This window comes from Xiphophorus couchianus, chromosome 4, assembly GCF_001444195.1.
Source record: "Xiphophorus couchianus chromosome 4, X_couchianus-1.0, whole genome shotgun sequence".
NCBI classification, from domain to species: domain Eukaryota; kingdom Metazoa; phylum Chordata; class Actinopteri; order Cyprinodontiformes; family Poeciliidae; genus Xiphophorus; species Xiphophorus couchianus.
The window spans coordinates 21,556,677-21,572,093 of NC_040231.1; the positions used below are offsets into that span (position 1 = coordinate 21,556,677).

Here is a 15,417-nt window from a genome sequence, read left to right on the forward strand (position 1 = left end):
AATAAACCAGTGTCGAGTCATGTTGGTAAAAAACTCATTTTAAGTGGGATCTTTAGGTGCTTTGTTACCTTCAGCCTGTGATAATCACAGGCTGACGATATGGAATCAATAAAATATTCCAAAAATAAAAGTATTTTAGCATCAGTGAGGGGAAAACTTAAAACTTCATGCAGAGGACCAACAGAAAGATGATGCTTCTCTTAGATTCTGTTTCAATTTTTCAGCTACAGTATTTCCTAGTTCTTAAAAATGAATGACGTGTAAATAAGTTTAAGAACTGATCATCTGCTTTATTGTTTTTAGGTCAGAATTGTCTTTTGTCCCAAAAAAGTCAGCTACAAAAATTAGACATAAATCTCTGGATACAGCAGCAGCCAACCAAAACTTAAACTGGCACATCCTCCTGTTTCATGATCTCTAGTCGCCGGGTTCCAGTGAAAGTCACAGTTGATCTAAACTGCATTATTATCATACAACGCTTTGGGCCTGCTTACATGACAGATTTGTATTTCTGCTTCTTTGATCTTTTAATTATCCTTCCAGTTCCTCTGTTAAACTGCCATATAATAGGCCCCTGGGGTTGTCACTCCTTAACTTTGGGGAAATCTCTGGTTTCTTTCACATAGCCGTAGAAGAGCAATTTATTCAACTGAACTTCGTGAATATTACCTCACGATCTTAACTGGGCCATGTGCTTGTCGCGTATTTATGAAGCTATAAATACGCCTCGGATCAGGACATTTTAAAGTCTGCTTTACTGATATCAGAAAGTCATTTGCTAGCTAAAAAAAAGCTAAAATATTCCACACAACATGAACAATTTCTTCTGAATTTCCCATATCAAAGCAGGAATCACCCAGTGCCTCGCCCTGGATACTGTGTCTGTGTGTAAATGTTGGGAGTCGGGACAGAACCCAAACAAACACAGCCTGTGTGCACCTGAAACATTCATACCTGCAGGGTCAAAGTCACCTGGATCTCTGTGTTTTCTGTGGAAATAATAATTTAAAAAAACAAAACATCCACTGACCTTTGTCACTTTCTGTTTGTGAGTAGAAGAGGAAACATATGCAAAACCTTCTAGATGATCTTGAAAGAGGCCAAGTTTATATCCTTTTCTATTGAGAATGATCTGATTACAACCAAATTAGAATTTGTTAGAATGTAACATTCAAACCAGTCTTGAACTGCATATTTATCTAATGGCAGCCTTTGCTGTCATGTTGAACAAAAAGACATCGTAAAGCCTCAAACATCTCAGTAGCTGTTGGTAAGGCAGCATCAGTAGGAGGAAATTCCAGTATTTTTGCATTTTCCTCCAACCGTATCCTGTTTTTCTACCTTCGCAAAATAAAAACTAAAACTATTCAAATATGTGACTTGGTCCAATTGTAGTTGTTTGCAATAAGAATGAAATAGAATGAAAACATAACCCTCCTTTTTGGTCCCACAGCTGGTAAAGTGCAATGTTGTTGAAAAATTGATGTCTAAAAACAAGCAACCCACCCACCACATCTTCCCTTTTTCCTCCCACATACACACCCACACCGACACACACAAACACACGCTGTAATAACACTCAGTAGAAATGACTAACTGACTATCAGAGGGCATCTACTTTGAAATAAACATAAATACAAAATTGCAAATTAAAATATGTCGACAAGTGTTAACTGTACACACCTGTAATTTAAGAACAGGCAAGATTTTCAAACTCAACAATATTGTGTGACATGTACGGAAAACGAGTACAAACAAACAAACCAAGTAATGCAATAAGTAGGAGGTTACATTGTGCTTTTTCTCTCTGTTGTGGTCCTTTGGGAGCTGTGCTGGTTGTAAGTCCGAGCATTGAAAGGACAAAAGACTTTCAGCAGAAATAAAATGACATTTTTTTTCTGATTTAAATATTTTTCCAAACATTACACTGGCTACATTTGAACAATTGCCGTTGTTATTTTTTATTTTTTATTTTTTTGGAGAAGTAAGGTTTTATTTGCAGATAAATCGACTGGGCTTAAACTATCTTGGTCTTAAAACCAAAAAGCAACCCAGGAATTTGTTTTAAACATACAAAAAAGCAATTGAGACAACATATGTGCTTGCAGCTTCCAAAAAACTCTTCCAGTTATTAAGTGCCGAGTGCCTTTTCGCCACTTTCATTCATCGTGCTTTGTTTGCTGCATGTGCAACATTTTCTGCCATTCACTATTCAGCACTGTCAGTCACCCACACTCGCAGACACACAGAGTGAACAGTGAGCAGTAACATCTGCAGACAGATGGGTGTGTGTAGCCCCGGAGCAGCGATCTGAAACAGAGACACATTCATCCGCGGAGCTGGGGAAGAGGAAGGATGCGTGAGAGACACACAGCTCTGAGAGAAAAGCGAAGGAGATGGATCAAATGAAGTAGGAAGATAGAGTGTCTCTCTTCTCTGTTCAATAGAGGACGCATTGTTTGGCCTGTGCATGCATGCATGTGTGCGAGCATGCATGTGTGCGAGCATGCGTGTGTGTGTGTGTATTCCCTCCGTTTGAATCTCCCAGAAGCAGCAATGCCTGTGAGTTTGCATACTGATGCAGTTAATTAATGGAGCTTTTCTAGACAGCTGCACCACTACACTGTCATTATGTCATTAATCCAATCACTTCAGAAGGAAAACATCTCCAGCATGACGACCAGCCACAGTTATTCTGCTCCACTGTCAGGGCGGGATTGCAGCTTGTTTACAGCTGAGTAGCTTTGATTAATAAAGAACCAAACAGAAACACACAAATCTTGAAAGAAAAAATATTGTCTGTCGGCGTGTTAGATGATTTCTTCATCAGCATGACGGCGTGCTTCGCTGTGTTTTATGACAGGCTTAAAACTGTGTTCAATTGAGCGTCTCACAACATGAAAACAAGTCTGTAGATTAGAAAATGCTGTATGGCGTTATTAGAGTCGATAAAAATAAATATGAATGCTGTGCCACAATTATTGGCACGCTTTGTAGGGTGTGTAGAAAGAATAAAAATAAATTAAAATCAGGAAATTTTCAGATTGAAAATATTAGATATGCATGTCAGTTAACTGTGAATTTATCCTGTATTTCAGTAAAATAAAATGTTGGAGAATAGCAACAAAGAGTGGCACCTCTGTATAAAAACCATTATACCCCATCTGCTACATGCTCCAGTTATTTGGGGAAATATGCTATGAAAAAGCCATTTCTATCATACCATCACAAATGTAAACATGTGGTATTTGGTAAATGCTGCTTGAACTTTAACATGACTTAAGTGCTTTGGTAAAACGAGCTTAATTTTGACCTTTTTGATAATAAATACTAAAGGTAGATCTAGTGCGAAACAGAAGATGAAAGTGTTCATACAAACTGTTTGTTTTGGTGGAGGATCTGTCATGCTGTAGGCCTGTTAATTTTCTAAGGGCCCTGAAAGTGTTGCTATAGTGCATGGCATTATGGACTCTGTAAAACAGCTGGACATTGTATATAAAAAAATTATTTTCTCTACAAAAAAACAGAAAATGGATCATCAACAGGGTAATGATCCAGTCCAACATGGCCATCTGTCAGAACTAAATCCTTTTAGGGTGATCTGAAGAGACAAGGATCCTGGACTCAGGATGATCAAGAGAGAGAGGAAAGGTCAATACTGCCTTTCTTTCCTGCTTCCAGGTCCAATGTTGTGTTAAAATACTGATAGTAAAGGTGACAAAGTAAAGATGAGCAGTACAGTAGACAAAAAGGTTCAAAAAGGGGTTGAGGATGTTATCTGCATATTCAGAGTCTATTTCTGTCTCACAAGCCTTACAACATAAAATAAATTAGATGTTGGATTATTTTTGTGTCTTACAGGGAAAAGTACACCTCGAGCTGCGCCTGAGTGAAGTTATCACCGACAGTGGAGTGGTCAATCATAAACTGGCCACACGGTGAGTCCACACACACAGAAACCATCCTCATTCTTTCCCACACTGTCTCTGTTTTATTGCTTAGCAATCGTTTAAAATATCATTTTGTTACTTTATAAAACATACATCAAAATTTGTTGACAGTCCAGTACAGTCACATTGAACCTACAATTCTCTGCATTGCAAAACCATTTTATCATTACATTTTGTTTTTTCCCTTTCTTAGGACTGTTATTGCTCATAATGGAAAATAGAGGGCAACAATGCACTGACTAGTTCATTAAAACAATTGCTGTCATGTCTGACACATTCTATAAAATAAATCTAAAATGAGCATTTTTAGTTCACTAATGTGATCAGACTTTGTGGGAATATAATCCAGGACATTTTTGCTCCCCTATTTAAAACTGTGAGATACAATTTGCCATTCCCCATAACAGGAAAGAAAAGAGAATATAGCACTAAGAGTGTTTATCTTCATGGCTACAAGAAGAACTTTAATTTCTCAAGCTTTCCAAAGGTAGAGTCAATGCAATTTTTAAAGTTTAAAAAACTGGGGGGGGAAAGGTGAAAAATGGCTTGAAGAGGTGTAAGATTTATCTTACAACCCCACAGAATAAGCAAGACTGTGATGATGATGGTGGCAGATTGGAATAAAACTCTAAAGTTATACGTATGTTTAACTTAAAATTTTCCAAATCAAAAGTAGTAATATAAGAAACCTTTTTTTACTGTGTTGTTCCTTCTTTTGCCACATTTCATAGTTACTGACCTGCAGTACTGTAACTTTTCTGCATATGTTAGGAAACTGGAAATCAGTAAGCAACATGGATGTGTAGTGTACTAAACAAGAATAGTCTCTTTTAAAAACAAGCATAAAATATTCTGTCAGTTACTAAGAGCTGAGTGCAGAGCAGTGAGTGGTCTTCCAGCTCCTCGTGTTACTGCAAGGTTTTTTAAAATGTGTTGGTTAGAAATCACAAGTGTGCTCTGTGTGTGCGTAAAGTGTGATTGTTTTCTGTATGTTCCAGAGGAACTGGCATGAATGGGATGAATGATAGAGCCATCGATGGGTTATTGTGTGTTAGTGTGTACTTCTGCAGTAAAGAGGTTTGATGATGAGCCAATGTGGCTCTGCTCCCAGGTCACATATTGGTAAGGAGCTTAGAGTGAAGAGCAGCAGGTCATCTCGTCAGATTTCTCTAGAAAGGCACGTGAGAGCGAGGCGAAAGAGCTGCTGCGTGCATTCAGCTCCACAAACCAAAGAAATCATTCACACATGTAGGCTCATTCAGAAGACGAGTAAACAGAACTGAATTAGCCACAGACGTGATGTCTTCAACATTTGATCATCACATTAGCATATTTAGATTAGTTTTCTCTTAATAAAAATAATACCTTGACTCTTTGAAGCCACGTCGAGGAATTATTTTGGAATATGCAAATTATCAATGCTTAGAATATCTCTAATGTCTGCCAACTTTGAGTCTGGTGATTATGATTTTGTCTTGGTGCTTCAAGAAACTTTGTTCATAGAACTGAAAGCTTTAGAAATGGTTGGCCATGGTGTTTAATTTAAGACTCTTTGTATGACAGAGGGTTAAAAAGAGCAACATTAATGTTTGTGAAGCTTTACAACTGGACTTTTCATCGTCCTAATAAATAGAAAGGGCCAAACAGAGACTATCAAAGTGAAAATAATTATAAAGTATTCATGCCCTGTTTTTAAACTTTATGAGCAATCTTTGAAGTCTGAACTTTTGAAATTGAACATTTTGACCTTTTATCCAATTACAAATGGAAATTGGATAAACAACTATCCTCCAACACAGCGTTAATGAGAGAAACATTTTCTCAACATGGCTGCCTTTCTCAACCCATTACACAAAATATAGCAATATTTAGTAATAATATAGTAATATTTCAATTGATATCACTATTCCCTTTCAAAATGTGTTCATAATTTTAAAATATACTAACATTTTTTTAACAAGGTAAAAGTGATTGCTTTGGGTTTGGGGTGTTTGTAAGCACAAACACGCGTAAATGAAGCATTAACCTATTTGAGAAACCACAACCACAGCAGCAGTAGTGGGTTTTTTTCTCATTTTAAAATAAGAGCTATGTGTTAGGCTTTGATGTTATACCACAGTGTTAGAGCTGTACAACAAATGAAGTTGCAATAATCATTGCAATATCAGTGTACAATATGCTAATCACCACAGACTGCTTTGGAAACATTAGCATATTGCATATTCATCCAATTGATCGGACTTAATCAGTAAGATCAGTAAGAGAGACGGGAGCCTTATGACGATAAACCTAAAGAGGTGCTGAGAAAAATTGGGGAAAATTTAGGTTTATATATTGCAGTGTTCAACAGTAGTATATCAGGTGCATGTTTTTCATCAAACGTACCATTTAGCCATTACTGTCAAACACTGAATTCCACCTATGAAAAATTATCATATCTAGTTGTTCAGAATACATTTTTGACTTTTTATGTTATATATTTGATTTTCAGGCAATATGTAAACTTACTTTGGCAAAAACGTCTTATCAGGGGAGTAAAAAGCAGAGAAACGTACCTGAAAAGTCATTCATACCTCATGAAACAGTGAGTTTGAATAGGGGCACATTTTTTTCAGGAATGACATTTTCCCCTGGTGTTATTTTCATCTTTGTGCTTTGAATGTTTCAGGCTCTGAGAAATTTCATTCAACACAAACTGGAGGTCCCCTTTGAATGAAGCAGTCTTCGTTTTTCTTTTTTAATATAGCTTCACTGCTTAAACCAATGCTGTTGTAAATTTATAAAGAAAACCTGAAGCCAATTTTTTAATTCAATTCATTCTGCCAAGCTATTTATCAGTAAATCAAACATTTAGACCATAAAAAAGTTTAAAAACAGTGCTAAAAGTCCCCCCCAACTCCCAATAAACAAAACTACACTGGATTTGGTAGCACAACAGTCATGCCACATTCACAGAGAAGACCTCTTGTTGGTACCAACAGTGTCTGTCAAAAAATGACTGAAAAGCCAAATTTTGATTTCTTTCAGACTAATAACCTTAACATTTGGAGCAGATATAGAGCATCCTGCTTGTCTTTAGAAGCAGTTTCAATTATTTGCCAACTCGGCTTTAACATCTCTTGCTTCTATTTCTCCTTTTTGCATTTTGAAGTTAGACTTTCAAGTGGTGGATAAAGATTTTGATTTTCCAGTATATAAAATGTTTCTTAGTCAATATGTCTTGTCTTTTCTTGACGAGTTACAGTATGATGCTGATTGTTCAGGTTGCCTCGTCATAGTTTGGATCTTAGTGTCCTGTGAGTTTCATTTACTGTAGATTGCTTTAGATTTCATTTTTGTTTTCCAACTCTCAACCACAAATGTCACCGACTCAACTAAGTTCCCCTTCCTACTGAGGTTTTTGTTTCAGCCTTCCGCCCTTTCGCCCCCACCGAAAAAAATAACTTTCTCCAGCATTTACTTCTTGTGTTTCGTTGCTAAATAAAAAAAAAGTAATACATGAAAACAAGAAAGATCTATGTGCTGGAGGTTTCTGCTCTCATGAATGTGACATGGCGACACTGACCCATAATCAAATGTACTTTATAATTGCAGGTTTGTTGAAGGTAGCGGGGAAGCTGTGAAGTAATTCTTCACCTCGCTTTTTTTTCTTTGAGTAATTGCCTCTGACAGGAACCGTGGGCGCAGAAGCACATTAGCCTAGAATGAGTAATGTTGACTATAACAAACAAGTCTGCTTGGCTGTCTGATCTGTCAGAGCTCATGGCCGTGATGACAGAAAGAGGAGGCTGGATGTATTGTAGGCCAAGCACGGGTTATATAAACCAGCTTACTGGACAGGAAGTGCTCCAGCATTAGCCAAGCTTAACCAGGCACACACCTTCCTCCTTATTACAGACGTGTGTGTGCGTGTCGGCGTGTGTGTGTGTGTGTGCCAGGAGGATTGTGCAAGCAGTTCATGTGTGTCAGTTCATCTCTGGGAAGAGCTGTAATTTGCTGTTTAATTCGTCATGTTGTGTGACACGTGGTGCATCACAGTGACACACAGGAAGTGATTGGTCCTCCGGGGTGCCCTGTTTGGGCGCTAATCCCCTTACAGCATGATGTCATGGTGCAACAGGTCAGCCTCTATACAGACAGGCAGACACTCAAAGTATCTGTGACACATGCATAGAAGTGAAAGATGGGTATTTTTAGGACTTTTGAACAAATAAGGCCGCATAGCATTCAATAAAAAAATACATTTCAGTGCTGCTGTCTAAAGGCTTTTTTTCTAGACGTGTAACATGCTTGAAGTGAGACGAATGTAGGGATATAATATTCTCTTGAAGCCTCCAGGATTTTTTCTTTTGTTGTATTAATTGAGAAAGGAAGCAGTTTTTTCTTCTCTGCAGCAGACAGACAGTGACGCTGTTAGTCACTGTTTGCTTGTCTAGCATTGTCTTTGAAGAGGTTGGACTACACAAAGTTCTAGATAAGGCCCATTTTTGTAACTGGGGGCGGATGCTAGTCTCGCTTTAAGTACGTTTGAATTTTGTTGCCATTGTGAGTGTCTGTAGGATTTATCCAGACTCAATTTTATCATTATTTTACATAATAAAGCTGCGTTAAGCCATTTTTAGCACATGAACTCACCACAGCTCCAGTGTTATCTATTAATAAAGTGATTATACACCAGTCTTCAGCGCAGACAGTGTAAGATTGGAAGCTCACAGCTCTAATCTATCTCTTCGCTGCGCAGATAGCAGGGACTTTGTTATCATCTTGTTTCCTGGCACGATATTCTGTCTTCTGCTGTACAGGAGGATTGATGGAAGTACAGAGATCATATGTGGGAACCAGGGAACCAAAAAGCTCTGCAGAAGGCCATGAGTCGGCTTTGATTCCCAATGGAAACTTCATAGTCCATTACTGTTTCATCACACTTTTAACTGTGTAATAATATGAAATTAAATATTGATTTAAGGGAGGAATTTTGAACCACTTAGCCCTCTAAGATCTGATGCAGATAGTGTGAGACTCCTGCCCAGTATTGTGCTGATGCATTAACATCTATTTTTAACAGAGTGTTGGAGTGCCAAGGCCTTCCAATAGTCAATGGACAGTGTGATCCCTACGCTGCTGTATCCTTACTCGGCCCTTCGAGGTGAGCCTGGCTGTAGTTTTATATTTATCATTGGTCTGAATTGGGAAAACTATGTTTTATATATTTCTTTGCATTTGTTCTGTAACTCAGGTCAGAGGCCAAGAAGACCAAGGTTAAGAGGAAAACCAACAATCCCCAGTTTGAGGAAACTTTCTACTTTGAGGTAGGTTTAGATAAATTTGCTCTTTACAGGTGTGCTTTTACGGTGGATGCCAGTATACTAATCCTGAGTAAAAAAAGCAGCTTCATTGCATAAACACAAGAATTTAAAACAAAAATGTTGGACTTGTTATATTACCCAGTGACCCAGTAGGCACCAGTCTATGGGTCGCTTTTCCATTGTAGAAGCTATCCAGACAACTGACCGCACCTCTCCTGGGTCACACAACCCAGTCAACTGACTGGGAGACACATTAGTATGATGCCACATTAGGCGTATGCCCAATGTTTGTTTGTTTTTACACCTTAGAATAAAATGAGGTAACTTTAAAACGTTGTGAACCGGATCACTTACATTTCTTTGCATCTCTACAACAATATCTAAGATTTAAGAGTTTTAAATTGACCGCAACCCTGTCCTTGAACAGCACATTAATATTTGGCTCGTCTTAGGTTCATTGTATGCATTGCTTTGGTGTAGAGTGCTTCACGCTGTATCTTTAATTTTTCTCTTCTGCAACATAACACAAAACAAAAACAGAGATTAGTGATCACATAGACATAAAGTGTTCTTCATCTGACTGCATGCTCTGGACCTGAACATTTGTACTGTGCTCCAGTACGTCACAATATGGGATGCTAATGTGGTCATAAAAAAAAAATAGTAGGTCTTAACAACTGTTTTAGCAACTATGACGAGAATACAAATAGATTTTAAATGATGAAGTCTTTAGTGTAGAAAACATTCAGTTAATGAGATTTGAAATTAAAGTCACACAAAAAAATCTACATAAAAGAATTTGTTTTACAAATAGTAAAGTTATATTTATTTTTATGTTTCTGCATAATACAGTAAATACCGTTATATTCACTTTCACTCTGTCCCTGTTGACCCTCGCTTGCTGCAGCGCTGCACTGACATTTTTCTTCTGCTCCGCCCTCTGTCCTCTGCGCTGCAGCTCCAGTTGGACAAGAGTATGATTGATTCAGACAAACCAAACAATCTGGCCCATTGATTTCTGACAAGACCATCTTATTTCTTTCTAATTGCCACATGAACAGATCTACAGATACTCTGGGGTGTTTTCTGACCAAATCCTCTCTTCTGTGTCTCACCAATGCAGATATGCAGCCCATCTCTATTTTTTGTATCCCTTAACTATGCTTTTTTTTCATCAGCGTGGATCATGACAAAAGTCTTAGCTGACGTGTTTAGGCTTCCTGAATCTTTTAAATGTAGTGGTTGAACTTTGAATCTTAATTTGATGCATGTTTGTAGGTTACGCGACCACTGAGCTACACGAAGAGACAGTTTGATGTTGAAGAGGAGGACGTCGACAAACTGGCTCTGAGGTGAGCCTTTTGCTGTCCTGTCGGACTTAAAACAAGACTTTTCACTTTGAGTTCCAGCGACAACATATTGCTTGTGTTCAGGGTGGATCTGTGGAATGCCAGCAACCTGAAGTTTGGGGACGAGTTCCTGGGTGGGGTGCGAGTCCCTCTGCGGGTTTTGGGCCAAGCTGGAGTGCATGATGCCTGGTGAGACGGACAAATTTTCATCACTCTTGAGTCCATATAATGAATTTATTGATTAGGTTTTGTGTTTAAGACTCGATTAAAAATGTGTAACATTGTCTAATTGCTTTTATTTCAAATAAAAAAGCAGCTACTGCTACTCTCTGTTATCTATACAGCCATAGAAAACTCTGGTGACTGGCACTTTATCTGACATCTTGTTGAAAGGACTTTAAACTAGAAGAATGATATGATGATAAATTTTAGCAGCCTAGCTTTTTTAGTTGCATATATACCTTGACATCAATAACTGTCCCAGACTGACAATTGTTTTAAAAGATGTTCTGTCCCAAAGAACACATTCAGAAGCTTAAATTTTATATTCAACACTAATAATAGGAGGAGAGTCCCTTTTAATATCATTAAGTAAAATGTTTATTTTTTTAATGTTAATAATTTGAGATCAATTTCAAAATCAGAACAAAGAAGATAGAAATTTGGATTTGATTTTAGCTCATTTTTAGGTCTAAGCCACGTGCATTTGTTGCTAAAACTCTGGATGTACCACAGTTTGGTACTAACTGTGGTTGATGACCTTTTCCACAGATATCTGAGGAAACAATCTGATGTGGTAATCTTAAAATGAAAAACTGAGACAACACTTCTAGTGAATTTCACCTTTGTTCAAATGCTCAGCAGTCATCATTAAACATGATTAAAGGGCTCATAGGGCTCAACAAAATAATTGAGAACCGACTGTTTTTGAGGCAGGCAGTTTGTAAAATGGAGCCTAAAATCCAGTGTAGAAATATTAAAACAGAGACTGGTTTGAGTCTTGGGTTTTATCCACACTTCAGATTTACAGTAAGTGGCCTGAAAAGAGCTGTACAAACTGTCCTCAGGTAAATGGACTGGAAAAGCCTCCAGAAAGCTGGTGCTTTAAACAATTTTATTTTGACTCATCAGTGTGGTTTTCATGTCATGACTCAGATGTTATTTTAATTCCTGCCCTTTAGGTACTTTCTGCTACCCAGGGAGAATGGAGGGAAGTCCGTTAAAGTGGAAGACCTCGGCTCTCTGCGTCTAAACATTGTTTACACCGAGGACCACGTCTTCCCCTCCGAACACTACACTCCCCTCAGAGATCTGCTGCTGCAATCTGCTAACGTGGAGGTACGTGAACGACGACGCCTGCCCCACTCTGGCCTGTCCGTCTGTGTTTTAATCCCACTGTCCTGTTTTCTGAACCTCTGCGATGTGTCTCTGTTCAGCCTGTGTCAGCGTCCACCGCACACATTCTGGGGGAAGTGTGTCGAGAGAAGCAGGAAGCCGCCATCCCTCTCGTGCGTCTCTTTCTTCATTATGGCAAAATAGTGCCTTTCATCAGTGCCATTGCTCATGCAGAAATCAACCGCACACAGTGAGTGATTTCAATGCAGACAGCAGGAACTCAATACCACTCATCCTCTAGCTTTATGATTTGCTTGCAAAAAATATCGCTGCATCTATTTAGAATCCCAAGGTTGTATATTGAGGATTTGCAACTCATTTTATGTCAACACAAGTTTAATTACAGAGGTGGTAAAAATCCAGCTGTAGGGAAAGTATGTTTTTCTGCCAAAATGGTTTCACCGTAATAAGATTTACCTTGGATATTAAATTACTACATGGTTTATTTCTCCTTGGATTTGTACTCTGTAAAAAAAAAAAAACCACAGTGTTATCCCCTTTTTTTTACGAATAGGAATCCAAACACCATTTTCCGGGGAAACTCGCTGACTTCGAAGTGTATCGATGAGACCATGAAGCTGGCTGGGATGCACTATCTGCAAGTTACGCTTAAACCGATCATAGACGAGGTATTAAAACGCCGTTCTCCTTTCTTTGTGGTTTTACTGACCCTTTCAAAAGTATTTTAAAAGACATTTTAAACTGAAAATCTTTTCACATTTCTTCACCTTACAAACAAAATTGTGAATGTTTTTAATCTGGATTTCCATGTAATAGTGAAACACTAGAGCATAATGGAAAGAAAATCATGGTTTTCAGAATGCATTTTGTATGCAGTCCCCTTTACTGTGATACCACTAAATAAAATCCAGTGAAGCACATTGCCTACAGTAGAGCGTGTGTATAAATTGCTCTTCTGTGAGGGGCTGAGAGGTTTGTTAGAGTACTGTAGTGAACAAACAGCATCTTGAAGACCAAGAAGCACAGCAGTCAGATCAGGAATAAAGTTAGATTATATAATTGAAGAATTAGTTGACAGAACAACAACTCTAAACATTACAGCCAGATTTGTGACCAAGGTTAGACTCTAAGGGCTGCTGCACTGCATTTATTTTTTAGATGTTTCACTGGTACAGAACCTGAGAAGCTAATTAAGCCAATTCAATCAGCTGTGTTGGAGCAGCAACACATCTAAAACATGCAGGATGTCTGCCCTGGAGGAGTGGCTCTCCTGGTTTAGATCAAAGCATATTCCTGTGTTACAGTGACCCAGTCAAAGTCCAGACCTAAATGCAGGATCTGTAATAAGATTTAAAAATTGTTTTGGATACTTTCTCTCCATGCTGACTATATTAAAAGGAAGAATAGGTAAAAATGGTTGAATGGTTTCTATCTTCTCACAGTTATGCAGTACTTTAGGGCTGATCTGTTGTATAAAACCCCAGAGAAATTAACTGACCTTCATGTTTGTAATGTGAAAAAGTGGGTAGAAGTGTAAGGTATGAATACATCTTTCTCTTTTAGGTTTACATGTCTGAATATCTGTCTTAATACCATGCTAATACTCTTTCCCACAGATTTGCACAGAACACAAATCTTGCGAAATCGACCCCGTCAAGCTCAAGGAGTCAGAGAACTTGGAGACAAACAGAGTAGGAACTCTAGTTTGAAGCAGTCTGTCTGTCTGCACTTCAGCGCTGTGTTATCCGGCCACTCTGACCCAACTTTTCCTCCTCAGGAAAACCTTCGCCAGTACGTGGACCGCATCTTCAACGTCATCACCACCTCCGGCGTCCGCTGTCCCACCGTCATGTGCGACATCTTCTTCTCCCTGAGGGAGTCGGCTGCCACTAGGTTTCAAGGTAAACCCACTTCATAACGACTTCTGAGAGATGCAGGAAAACTGGAAATAAGCAACGGGAAGTGGAGGGTTGTAAATAGCAGGAAGTGGAAGATTTACAAGGACACTAAGTGTACATGCATTGGGTACCGAGAAGTACTTTTATGTTTGCTGTCTGTCCCAAAACCACCGAAGTATTTCAGGAAAATTATTGAATCATTTCATTAGACTCTGGTGCCCCCTGTTGGCCGTCATGAGCCAATGCAGTCACAGGAGAAACAGTTGTTTCCGTCTCCTACTGTCATTCATTTGTGCTTCTTAAGTAAGTCATAAAATTAGGAAAGCTCCCAAAGATACATGATACAATTTGTGTTTGTTTTTTATAAACAAAGCCTGCAAAATTTAGTGTTTTCTGTGTAGCCAGTGTACTCCATAGTCACCAGAAACATGATCTGTTTCCAGTAAACAAAGTATCACACAGTTCACAGCAGGTCCTTTCCCTTGACACTGACAGAAATGTGTGTCAAACATGCTTGCTGTTTTTTCCTCTTCTACCCAGTTGACCAAGATGTCCGATACACGGCCGTCAGCAGCTTCATCTTCCTGCGATTCTTTGCGCCAGCCATCCTCTCACCAAACTTGTTTCACCTACGGCCCCATCACCCCGTGAGTAGGATATTTACTGCTAACACAAACTCTGTTTACACTGGCATCTACATCTGAAGCGAGCGCTGGTGATAGTGCTTGCCAAAAGGCAAAAGATTTGACTTATTTCTTTGATGTTGTGGAACCAGGTTGAGGAGAGAATTTAAGTGAAATGCTTTGAATCACAGTCAGGTAGGATAAATAATAATTTGTGTTTTGTGACTGTAGGATCCCGCCACTTCAAGAACCCTCACCCTCATCTCCAAGACAATACAGACTCTTGGAAGTCTCGCCAAGTCTAAATCTGTGAGTTGCTCTGCATCAACCTGGTTCTGTCTAACACCATTCAGTTCAAAACAAAGATACCAGCGTTTTACTTCCCGTCTCCTTTTTATCCCTTTTTTTTTTTCTTTTCAAGGCCAATTTCAAAGAGTCCTACATGGCTGCGTTTTACGACTACTTCAATGAGCAGAAATATGCAGATGCTGTAAAGAATGTGAGTGTCTGCTTCTTCTCACAGACACTTGGCAGACTGTTCAATGACACTGGCTTTTATGTGGGATGAGTTAGAAGAAAAACAGTTAGATGGGAAATGATCTGCATTTTTAAAAACATGATGTGAAGGAGCAGCAGGGTTTCTTGGTGGAAAAGCAATAAAGTTGTCTGAATAAGTGTGGAGCAGGAAAAAAAGAGCATGGAAAATAAGTTTATTTATGGAGTTTGTTACTCATCATATTGTCCAAACATTTTATCCATCCATAGAACTATATCTTCCATTAATTACGCAGTAAGGTTTTCTATTTACTCTTTTAAGGTTGGCTAAAAAAAGACTGAAGATTTTAATTTTGGAAATAATGCTAGTTTGACATAAAATATATATGAAAGGAGCGCTGGGGATATCTGGACTTTGACCGAATGCATCTTTCACTTAC

General features: G+C 38.6%; 1 protein-coding gene across 1 annotated transcript in view; it reads left to right on the forward strand.

The window, feature by feature from the left end:
* rasa3 (RAS p21 protein activator 3) overlaps positions 1-15,417 on the forward strand; it is a 43,352-nt gene that overhangs the window by 19,363 nt on the left and 8,572 nt on the right. Inside the window, exons 5-17 of the mRNA XM_028015173.1 lie at positions 3,862-3,938; positions 9,016-9,096; positions 9,187-9,259; positions 10,535-10,608; positions 10,690-10,794; positions 11,787-11,943; positions 12,042-12,190; positions 12,515-12,629; positions 13,578-13,652; positions 13,739-13,862; positions 14,400-14,506; positions 14,714-14,791; positions 14,904-14,981. Of these exons, the coding sequence (XP_027870974.1) occupies positions 3,862-3,938; positions 9,016-9,096; positions 9,187-9,259; positions 10,535-10,608; positions 10,690-10,794; positions 11,787-11,943; positions 12,042-12,190; positions 12,515-12,629; positions 13,578-13,652; positions 13,739-13,862; positions 14,400-14,506; positions 14,714-14,791; positions 14,904-14,981 (1,293 nt within the window). The remainder of the gene's footprint in view (positions 1-3,861; positions 3,939-9,015; positions 9,097-9,186; positions 9,260-10,534; positions 10,609-10,689; positions 10,795-11,786; positions 11,944-12,041; positions 12,191-12,514; positions 12,630-13,577; positions 13,653-13,738; positions 13,863-14,399; positions 14,507-14,713; positions 14,792-14,903; positions 14,982-15,417) is intronic.